Raw genomic sequence first — 12270 nt, forward strand, 5'->3', positions numbered from 1 at the left:
CATCCCGTCAGGTCCATCTTCACAGTAAAAGTTGGGTAAACAAATCAATAAACAAAAGAAACACAAAAGAAACCTGTGTGGCTTTCAATTCGGCTTCCGCGATATTGCTCCAAACCAAGTTCAGCGAAGCAAAAGATCCGTTTCAGCGAGACACGTCTCCTTCAGCTGGTTGATTTACCTTCTGATGCTTCTGTTACAATGTTATTATGACAACAAACTCTTCAACTGGAAATCAGTTCGCTGCATTCCCACAATACATCTCCATGGCTTTGTTGTTACTATGTTTTAGCTTTCGTGAGCTTCCCAAGCAGTTCCTGATGATTTACCATGCTAGCAGGTAGATTAGATTAAATAAAAAATTAAATAAACCGTTACTTGCTGTACTTGATTACTGTCTGCTACTGCGTTTGTGCACATGTACAACAGTATGGCTTTCTACCGCTAGAGGGACACACGACAACATAACGTGAGGTAGTAGTGGCACTGACTGACTTTAGCCACAGGTTTAAAGATTTCAACATGATAGGCATAGAAATATTTTTCTTTTTGATAGAGGTATTTTAGAACGTAAAAGCAATAGCTTTCATGCGTATTTCGTCTGAGCGAGCCTGGCTGTTGCCATCCGATCCATCTATCTATGTGGCAAGTGAGAAGGGGATGCGTTCCAGACACATCTTCTGTTCACGCCTGCGCAAAATGATCAAACCACCACTGATGTACGGAGAAGCGCAGCCTAGAGCTGTGACGTAATAACGTGTTTGTGGAACGCACCCAAATAGTAGGTTGAGCTGTAATTCGTTCCTCGCGAGATTTCTTACATGGCCAAAAGAAGTCCCGTAGTGATGGCTGCACCGCCTGATGCGGAGAGTTTGGAGTCTCGTATTAGTAAGTATTTAAAAGTAATGACGGTTTCTGGAGAAAGGTTAGAAGAGCATGCATTTTCGGCAAGACGTAGTGTCACAAACTTGTGTGTTCGAAAGTTATAGCTCATTCAAAAGTAAAGGTGATAAACAGGGAGGAGGGGGAGGAGGAGGAGGAGAAAGACCTCGCTAGCTATCAAGAACAGTAGGCTTGGCTAGCTGTTGTGCTAGCCAGCTGTCAAAACTGACGTTAGCTTAGCTTGTTAGCTTAGCCAGATAAGATTTCAACAGCAGATGATTCGAAAACGTTCCGGATCACAATCTTACATTAAACGCTAGCTGGGTAACAGGTACCACTTCCCCAGTCACAAGTAACTGACTGTAAAAGCTTAGCACAGTGGTGCCAAAATCAGGTAGCTAGCTTTTGCTCACACTTGTGTTTTCCACAATTTCCCATTGCATTGGATAGTACATAAAGACTGTCATGACCTGTAGTGTAGTGTTACATGTTGTCCTTCCTCTAATTTCGCCCATTTCCCCCCATTGCAGACAGGGCCACAAACCCACTGAACAGAGACACAGACTGGGAAGGCATCCACGCCTTCTGCGACCAACTCAACAATGATTTGGAGGGGTAACTAACTATTGAATGCCAGTTTCCACTAGTGAATGCCATGTACACACAATGTCACCTCTCGTAGCGTTTAGCTAGTCAACGTCACAGTTAACCTGGTTAAAAGGTTCAATTGTCTGTGACGTTAACTAGATAGTCACATCATTTCTCGAACACTGGTATTGTGCAGTGCAGGTTAGAATAATGAATGAATGAATGAATGAATGGTCTTTATTGTCATTGATATAGTACAGGTACCAAACAACGAAATTTAGGAGGGGGGGCTCCCCTGGTGCTAGGAAAAAAACTAAAAACAAGAAGGGAAAAGAGCTGGTTTACATAAATAAAGGCTATGTACACTATCCACTATACTATACTATACAAATAAAACACTGTGCTGTACTCTATGCTATGCTATACCTATTCTAACATTTCCTATCTCTGAACCTTATGTACCCGAGGGTTGTCATATTGCACATAGTGTTATTGCACATTCATTTAAAGTGTCGCAGTTTGCAGGTTTGAAATGTTCACAGTTGTGTTTCAGTATTGCACTTGATTACAATCTAGTAGCTGCCATCAAATTGTCTAGATTGTCCAGGGCCTAGAACCTATGATTAGACATGTGTACCAGTAAATATCATCTGCTGAGCTTTGATGCCTGACCATTGATGCCTGACACTGCATGATAGGTTTGGTGACTACAGTGTATTAACCATAGAATTAGAATAATTCTAATAATTCTATGGAATTAACGTAAACTCCAACATTCCATTTGTGTCTGCTCCAGACCTCAGCTGGCTGCCAGGCTCCTGGCCCACAAGATCCAGTCTCCACAGGAGTGGGAGGCCATGCAGGCACTCCTGGTGAGTTGAGTTAGTTTTAAGAGTGTGTAGTTTGGACAGGCTTCGTGATTGTTGAGCGTGTGCCCTTGTTCAGTTGGCAGCTGTGTTCTTCGTGAACGTTGTGTGTGCTGATGTTGCGTATAACCAGGTGCTGGAGACCTGTATGAAGAGCTGTGGGAAAAGGTTCCACAATGAAGTGGGCAAGTTTCGCTTCCTCAACGAGCTCATCAAAGTGGTGTCTCCAAAGGTATTGATGCAGTGTGTGTCTGTGTCTGTGTCTGTGTCTGTGTCTGTGTCTGTGTCTGTGTGTGTGTGTGTGTGTGTGTGTGTGTGTCTCTCTCTCTTTCTCTCTCTCTCTCTCTCTCTCTCTCTCTCTCTCTCTCTCTCTCTCTCTCTCTCTCTCTCTCTCTCTCTGTATGCGTGTCATCGATAAGTCAATTGAGATGGGTTGAGTTGTGTTACTCAGCATCCTCCTGCCCTCTTCTTCAGTACCTCGGCACCCGAGCGCCGGAGCCAGTGAAGAAGAAGGTGTTGGAGCTCATATACAGCTGGACACTGGGGCTGCCTGACGAGGCCAAGATCACTGATGCCTACCAGATGCTGAAAAAACAGGGTGAGCGCTGACTACTGCATAATGGTGATGGACACACGAGTAGTGATGTGAGTGGTTGTTAATGCTATCTGTTTTTTCCCCCTTTGGGTCTTTAAACCAGGCATTGTCAAAGAGGACCCAGTACTACCAGCTGACAAACTCCTCCCAGTGCCCACTCCCCGGCCCAAAAACCCCATATTCGATGATGAAGAGAAATCAAAGGTAAGGCATAGCAAAAGGCGAAGCAAGAAGGAAAAACAAAGAGGAACTTGGCTAGGCGATCCGTATTAAAAATGTGTTTTGTTACCCACTTCCCCCTCTTATCACTTTCTGTTCCCCCTCCCTCCCTCCCTCCTCCCTCCCTCCCTCCCTCCCTCCCTCCCTCCCTCCTCCCTCCCTCCCCCCCTCCCTCCCCCCCTCCCTCCCTCCCTCCCTCCCTCCCTCCCTCCGCCCTCCCTCCCTCCCTCCCTCCCTCCTCCCTCCCTCCCTCCCTCCCTCCCTCCCTCCCTCCCTCCCCCCTCCCTCCCTCCCTCCCCCCCTCCCTCCCTCCCTCCCTCCCTCCCTCCCTCCCTCCTCCCTCCCTCCCTCCGCCCTCCCTCCCTCCTCCCTCCCCCCCTCCCTCCCTCCCTCCCTCCTCCCTCCCTCCCTCCCCCCCTCCCTCCCTCCCTCCCTCCCTCCCTCCACTGCCTGCCCTATCCCGGGGCTTTGGTAGATGCTGGCTCGGCTGTTGAACAGTACTCACCCTGAGGACCTGAAAGCAGCCAACAAACTAATTAAAGAAATGGTACAAGAGGTAGGTCGTCTCTCTCTTTTAAGGTTGCACATGGTGGGGAATATTCCGAGGTGGAAACTTGATGTGTGAATTAACAGGAATATATGGGAATTAACAGAAATATATGCTAATTAATATTAATACCATTTAGATGGTAGATGGATAAGGATTGGATATATTTACCATGTCATATGGAGACATAAACATAAACCTTTTACCTTATCATTAGTAGACATAAGTGCAAATGTTTAAATCCTTCTAATAGAATAAAAAAAAACGATTAAGTTATGAATTGAACCATTGCGCAAAGACGTCAGTGTGCAAATGCCAATGGTAGACTGACAATCAAACCCATAACTCTGGTATTGAAAAACCCATTCTTCAGCCATTTGAACTAAATATAAAGCTTGATAAAGGAGTGGAAAGATTGTGAAAGGGAAAGGGTAGATGGAGTGGAAAGTGAGTGGCATGCCAAAACGAGGGGTAGGGGTAAAAATGAGAAATGGGATTGGGTAGGCATGTATGCAGAGAGAAAGTAAGTGTGCACCAGTGCGGTTGGGATGCAATTTTGTCTAAGCAAGTGACTCATCTATTCATCAGTCATAGTAAGAAAAAAGTAATCTATGTTATGACCAGGGGCCATTGGCAGTTACAATGCTAGAAGATCGAAGAATTACTTGTTTTTATGTATGTGGGAGAGAGAGGGTGAATGCCCCAGTTGTTGTGCTTGAAAAGATGATTTGAGTGAGCAGCACTAGCATGAGTGAAGAATTGTCTGCTCTGCCCTGAGGCGTTTTCTTCTGTCGCAGGGGATTCAGAGTCTGTTCTTTTGGGGACAAAAATAAGAACAGACTCATCCTAAAAACAGCACACAATTTGTCATTCATGTTTATAAAAGTACAGACTCTCCTCTCTTCCTCTTCTGTGTGTTTGGTCTCTCTCTCGCTTACTCTCTCTCTCTCTCTCTCTCTCTCTCTCTCTCTCTCTCTCTCTCTCTCTCTCTCTCTCTCTCTCTCTCTCTCTCACTCTCACTCACTGTCTCTCAGGATCAGAAGCGGGCAGAGAAGGTGTCCAAGCGTGTGAATGCCATCCAGGAGGTGAACGAGAGTGTCAGCCTGCTGACTCAGCTACTTGATGACTACGACAGAGCCACCAGCCCACAGAGCAACTTCGAACTCATCCAGGTGCCTACCACTGAATACCCACCACACACAATCAACAACACATACAACCTACCACTGAATACCCACCACACACAATCAACAACACATACAACCTACCACTGAATACCCACCACACACAATCAACAACCTACCACTGAATACCCACCACACACAATCAACAACCTACCACTGAATATCCACCACACACAATCAACAACACACACAACCTACTACTGAATACCCACCACACACACAATCAACAACACACACAACCTACTACTGAATACCCACCACACACACAATAAACAACACACACAACCTACCACTGAATACCCACCACACACAATCAACAACCTACCACTGAATATCCACCACACACAATAAACAACACACACAACCTACTACTGAATACCCACCACACACACAATCAACAACACACACAACCTACTACTGAATACCCACCACACACACAATAAACAACACACACAACCTACTACTGAATACCCACCACACACACAATAAACAACACACACAACCTACCACTGAATATCCACCACACACAATCAACACTGTCACTGTCTGGTAATAAACCATGGAGACAACCATAGTCTTCCATTGATGACACACAGAAACATGTTCAGAGTACTACCGGTACTCCTCAAAACATGTAACTGAAAACGAGATTAGTTTCTTGGAGGTGTGGTTTGGTAACATCCACAGCCCAACCTTCAACATTTCTCAGGGTGAATCGGAATGCCGCCAATTATGCTCTGTTCTTGGAATCCTGAACCATGAATATTGGGTTTATCGAAAGTTATGGTTTTTACACTGTGTGTGTGTGTGTGTGTGTGTGTGTGTGTGTGTGTGTGTCTGTCTGTGTGTCTGTCTGTCTGTGTGTCTGTCTCTGTGTGTCTGTCTGTCTCTGTGTGTCTGCCTGTGTGTCTGTCTGTGTGTCTGTCTGTCTCTGTGTGTCTGTCTGTGTGTCTGTCTGTCTCTGTGTGTCTGTCTGTGTGTCTGTCTGTCTGTGTGTCTGTCTGTCTGATTGTGTGTCTGTAGGACTTGTACCAGCGCTGTGAGAAGATGAGGCCCACACTGTTCAGACTGGCCAGTGACACAGAGGACAATGACGAGGCTTTGGGTGAGGATTTTAACACTATCAACACCCGACCAACACACACATTCACATAACATGTGGAAAAAAACAAACATGTAACAAACGTCTTTAGGGTGATGTACTTTGCGTAACATCTATTTCCTTGTGTGTTTGTTTAGCCGAGATCCTCCAGGGCAATGACAGTCTGACTCAGGTCATAAACCTGTACAGGCAGCAGGTGAAGGGAGAAGAGGTGAACGGGAACAATGCAGCTAACACACAAAGACTTGCAGGTGAACAGCAACGGGTCAGACAGTGTTGTGAACAGCTCTGAAATATAGAAGTAGTGTAAAGTGTGTGAGCGTGCGAGCTTACAGCAGCGGGGTGGGAGTGAGTGACGCTTTGCTGAACCAACGGTGCAAAACACAACGTTAAGAGATCTTTTTATTTCATTATGAGAAGTGTACAAATATTTGGGGTTTGTTATGGAAATGTCCAGGCCGCCACAGTCTAGGTCATTAATGGGAAACACTGGGTCAGAGACATGCAGTAAACCTAATTTTCCCGTCATTCCCGTCATCACTAACCCATTTTTTACAGGAAGTAGTACGGCGCTGCTAGATCTGTCGGGATTGGACACGTCGCCCCTGTCCCCTCCCTCCTACCCAGAATTCCCCACTCCAACAGACAGCCTCTATGCTCCCTCTCAGGACACGGGCATCAGTCTCCTTGACGATGAGCTCATGTCACTTGGTAAGGGACGAGACCTGTGCTACTTCTGCCCATCTGTGTCATTGGGCTGATATTTGTGGATCACAATATCGAATATCCATATAATACATTTTTCAAAATGTTCTAGAATTGCAACCATTTGCGCAGGGCTCTCCAAATGTTTATTTCTTCCTAACCTAGCTTTTGCCAGTCTATTTGACGTTGTGCCTGTGTTTCTGGTAGGTTTGAGTGAGGGGATCCACACCTCTAACCCACTCTCCCAGCCTGACGACTCCACAGCATGGGACTCTTTCCAGGTGCTTAACACGTTTAAGACAATGTAGAGATATTACATACAGTAGTTATTTAGCATCCCGGGTCTCTTTTACTCATCTAGGATAATCAAATGATCTCATTGCCTGATCATGATAATGCATTCAACCGCCAGTTTCCCACAAGTCATGTTGTCCCTTCTCTTTACAAAAGTCCTCTGACAGTGTGGATGCAGATATCCCAACAGCACCATGTGTACTACTGAGTCCTGATCCTCCGGCCCAGCCACCCCCCCCTCCTCCTACTGGACCTGCGCCTGGGACTTCAGCCCTGGATGGGTTGGACCTGCTGGGGAAGACGCTGATGCAGCAGTCCCTACCCCCAGAGGGCCTGCAGGTCAAATGGTAGCTAACCTAACCATGAGATGGTTTAATACAAGACTATGCTTTATATCACTATTATGTCTATAGCTAGGAAGTTCTGGAGCTGTCAATATTGTGTTATTGTTAGCACTGCCTTGATGGACCAGTATATTGATAATGGTATAATAGACACAGATGGTGATAATGATGAAGATAAAGTGTGATATCTGTTCTTCTTTTTTTCCAGGGACAAGCAGCAGTCCAAACTTACTCTGAGAGATCTTCAGAACAAGTCTGGATCGAGCGTGAGTCCGAGTCCCATCCCGGCCTTCTCCTCTGAGATCCCTGGGTCTCTCTTGGACTCCCAGTCCAGCCTAGGAGCTCCGTTGGTGGGCTTGTCTCCTGTTCACACAGAGGTTCCGCCTGCGGTCACCCTGAATGATGTCTTTGTACCCCTTGAATCTATTAAACCCAGTAAGTTTTAAGTGATCTCTTTTTGGTTAACTGGCTTGTTAACACAATCTTTTATAGTCACTCAATCACTCACAATTTCACACTCCCCTCTAACACACTCTATCTTTCTTTCTTTCTTTCTTTCTTTCTCTCTCCAGGCAGTTTGTTGCCTGTGACTGTGTTCGATGGACACAGTTTACGGATGCTGTTCCACTTCGCCCAGGACTCTCCGCCCTCTCGTCCTGACGTGCTGGTAGTAATCATCTCCATGCTTTCCTCCGCCCCTGTACCAGTCACCAACATCAGCTTCCAGTCCTCTGTTCCTAAGGTAAGTCCCTGGCCCGGTCCGAAACACAATTCGGTTGTTAAGTCGTGACGTGTTTCCGGGTCCAAAGTTGGCTGAGGCGCTGTCTTCGAAATGCCTCAGTAATAATAATAAGTCATTATATTTGTATAGCGCTTTTCCGAGGCTCAAAGACGCTGACAAATATGGGAAAAATGGGAAAGTGCCGTGTCCCTTGTTGTATGAATAGATCCGAGTCTAAAAAACGATTGAACTGTCATTCTACCGCTGTAGTACACTGGTATTATGGTGCAGGGAATTTCTGGTTTGGACCCGGAAATTGCTATGCCGAATAAGCCCTAGCCTCTACTGCTTCTGTGTAACTAGAAGATTGAGGGCCAGTTTCACAGACAAGGCTTAAGCCTAATCCTGGACTAAAAAACATCTTCAATGGAGATTTTACATTGAAAGTGTGATTTAGTCCAGGACTAGGCTTAAGCCTTGTCTGTGAAACCGGCCCTGAATCACTAAACTAATTAAAGTTTATCCAATTGGGCTCAGGGGAGCTGTCTATTACTGCATACACATCAGATAACTTTGCATATGCAAACAATGAAGTCAGTGGTAGGGGACTAGGGTACTACGTTGTTTCTGGAATAAGCCTGCTTCTCTTAGCTTTCCGTCTCCCTCAGCCTCTGTATCAGTGTCTCTGATGTTGTTGTGTTGAATTCATAGACATATTCAGATTTTATTATTCCATTTTTTTTATTCTATGGTTGAATTTGTTCCCTCCTCTCTCACCTGTTGTAGACGATGGCAGTGAAGCTCCAGTCCCCCTCGGGAACGCAGCTCCCAGCCTTCAACCCCATCCTGCCCCCTGCTGCCATCACACAGATCCTGCTGCTGGCCAATCCTCACAAGGTAGAGTACTGCACACACACATACAAGGTAGAGTACTAAACACTAGGGGTGTAAATCACCAGCTTCATCACGATACAATATTATATCGATTTGTTTGTATGACGATACAATGTTTGATGATATCACAATGTCAGTCACGATACGATTTCGATTCGATTCGATTCAAGATCGATATGACGATATGACGCGATATCATATGCCAATCTAACACAATTATCAACTCACAAAAACAACTAGAATATGATTTGACCATTTTATTTGTGAGCTCTTCCAGGTATCCAGCATTTAAATCATATTGTATTATACAGTATTCTTCTGTTACAAAAAGAAAAATAGACCTGTTCACTAGTCTCACAAACAAGAGATATTCAGCTTTAAAACATTAATGTCCTATGAAACAAAACTGGAAGAACTTGTCCCCCCTTTTTAAGGCAGGATTTTTGTAAACGTTCACTTTTTTACTGTCTCATAAACACAGTATTTTTAACAGTTAGAACTGAACCAAGGTCACCATTTAACCTACAGTATATTTGTGTAATAATAAAATAATAATAATAAATAATAAGTGCAAATGCAGTACAGTGCAATACATCTTATATACATTCTTCTTAACCAAAATAAGCAATTTCAGCTGGAGAACAAAACAAATGTAAACAATTCCGCATTCTTAGTGCATATTGACAGATCACTAAGTATATCCTCCAGTGTTCTTCTTTGGGAGGTTTTTCTTTAAAAAAACCTAACTGATCAACATGTTCAGGAGACAAAACACTACGCTCTGAACGCACAATGTCACCTGCAGTGCTAAAGACGCGCTCAGAGGGTACACTGGTACCAGGGATGCATAGGTACGTTTTGGCGAGGTTGGCCAGGAGGGGGAGCTAGCATGCGGATCAATATTGTGTTTTTTCTTTAGGTGCACGGCCAAGTTTGTAGTGTTTCCCGAGTATTTCAACTCGCACTGGCATTGTTTGCATATGGTGAGTGTTTTGTCTGTAGAGCCGTCTTTGCTGCGGAATCCGAAATATTTCCAGACCGCCGACTTATTACCGAGAGGAGAGCGAATTTCGTCGTCGTTATCCCTGCTACTCGCCATGACTTGACCTGCACAGTGTGCAGCGCTCTTTGACTTTGTAGTTTGCCGCTGCTAGTCGCGCGCTGCACGGAAATGGTGACAGTCACGCAGAATGTGCCATTTCAAAATAAAGGTGTATCTTTAAGATGACGATATAGATCGATGTTTTTACATTGCGTCGATGTAATCAGATCGTTAGTCAATGAATCGATGCATCGATGTGAATCGATGTATCGTTACACCCCTACTAAACACACACATACAAGGTAGTATACTGCACACACACATACAAGGTAGAGTACTGCACACACACATACAAGGTAGAATACTGCACACACACATACAAGGTAGAGTACACACATACCAATCCTCACAAGGTAGAGTACTGCACACACACACATACCAATCCTCTCAAGGTAGAGTACTGCACACACACATACCAATCCTCTCAAGGTAGAGTACTGCACACACACATACCAATCCTCTCAAGGTAGAGTACTGCACACACACATACCAATCCTCTCAAGGTAGAGTACTGCACACACACATACCAATCCTCACAAGGTAGAGTACTGCACACACACATACCAATCCTCTCAAGGTAGAGTACTGCACACACACATACCAATCCTCTCAAGGTAGAGTACTGCACACACACATACCAATCCTCACAAGGTAGAGTACTGCACACACACATACCAATCCTCTCAAGGTAGAGTACTGCACACACACATACCAATCCTCTCAAGGTAGAGTACTGCACACACACATACCAATCCTCACAAGGTAGAGTACTGCACACACACATACCGAGAGCTCTTTCCAGCATATACTGGACAGTGCCCTGCCTAAAGTAATGGGATATTGACAGGTTTTTTGTCTTCTGCCTTTGTGCCTCCCTCTATACTCCGAAAATGTGGATTTGAAATCAAACAATTACTATGAGGTTTAAAGTATGTATTTTGAGCTTTTATGTGATGATATTTGTGTGCATACATTTGGAGTACAAAGAAGAAAAAGTCCTTCACTGTCCCATGACTTACAATGTACTGTATATACCATAGCACACAGCCCATTCAGACAGCCAGATGTTATATTCAATCAACCAACTACCCATTGTCTTTAGACAGATAGTGTGGACTCACAGAGGTTCACACAGAGGTGGTCATGGGTTGCACTGTAATGACGACATCTGTTGTGACTTCTCAGACAATGCCAACTACTATGAAAATCAACAGATTACATTTACATTTACATTTTTGGCATTTAGCAGACACCTTATTCCAAAGCGACTTACAATCAACACATTTGACTAAGCAAGTGAATCATCAATCCACCAGTCGCTTAGGAGACAGTCAAGGGGAAAGCAGGTGTCTCAGGAGACCCAGTGCTGGGCGGTAGTAGCTGTCTCAGGAGGAGCAGTTAAGGTGTTGCCTGAAGGTCTTTCTAACAGATCATATTGGTTATTATATAATACTTGTTAAAACCCTCACCTCTGCCTTCTTTTAGGAGAAGGTGCGGTTGCAGTACAGACTAACGTTTTCCCTGGGAGAGGAGGAACACGGCGGCTGCGGAGAAGTAGATCAGTTTCCCCCCCCGGACACATGGGGCAGTGTTTAGCATTGGAGAGAATGACCGGACAGACTTTTTGCTGTGAGCCTCTGCTTCCCACACTCTCAAACACCCAACACTGCATAGAACCGCACTCTTAACCACGCTGTATGCTTCTATATGATTGATATTTTGATTCTTACATAGGTTATCCAATCACAAATCAGTGCTCCGTGTCTATGCTTTGCTTTAGTGTTCTCTTTGGGCCCTGTGCATCTTTAAATGAAACTTTGCCTTTAATGGCGGCTTGCTTTATAAAATGTGCAACATTTCCCTCTGTTTTTAAAACGGTACTGTGTGTTGTAGCTAGGGATGCTCCGATTTATCGGCCACCGATTTAAATCGGCCGATTTCACTCCAAATGACTCGATCGGTGATCGTCAAAAATGGCCGATCGCAAAAAACGATTTTTTTTTTTTTTCCTTTTTTCCTGGGGAAGACAGATAACTGAACAGAAAACATAGGAGGACGTAACAGTATGTAAACCATGAAGGCCACGTTTATGATGTCTTTTATACAGCCATATCGACTGACTTGGGCTTCAGGCCCTAACTGGGTGATAGGCCAGACCTTTACTATGCCATAAAAATGGGTCTGCGTTTGCTTGGTGCCTAATGGATCAAAACTTTTGTCTAAAAAGCAA

At 44.7% G+C, this 12270-nt stretch overlaps 1 protein-coding gene across 1 annotated transcript; it reads left to right on the plus strand.

Annotated features, from left to right (window-relative positions):
- Positions 1–837: 837 nt before the first annotated feature.
- LOC308151332 (ADP-ribosylation factor-binding protein GGA1-like) lies at positions 838–11975 on the plus strand. The gene is made up of 17 exons (XM_080524184.1): positions 838–885; positions 1410–1494; positions 2264–2339; positions 2467–2565; positions 2808–2931; positions 3032–3132; positions 3623–3703; positions 4729–4866; positions 5902–5983; positions 6118–6231; positions 6539–6691; positions 6893–6966; positions 7136–7326; positions 7532–7758; positions 7896–8065; positions 8831–8941; positions 11526–11975. The coding sequence occupies exons 1-17, from the start codon at positions 843–845 to the stop codon at positions 11634–11636; spliced, it is 1980 nt and encodes a 659-aa protein (XP_080380310.1). The 5' UTR covers positions 838–842; the 3' UTR covers positions 11637–11975.
- Positions 11976–12270: the final 295 nt, after the last annotated feature.

The sequence above is a fragment of the Nansenia antarctica genome (genome assembly GCF_963989245.1).
Source record: "Nansenia antarctica genome assembly, chromosome: 2".
In the NCBI taxonomy this organism is placed as follows: Eukaryota; Metazoa; Chordata; class Actinopteri; order Argentiniformes; family Microstomatidae; genus Nansenia; species Nansenia antarctica.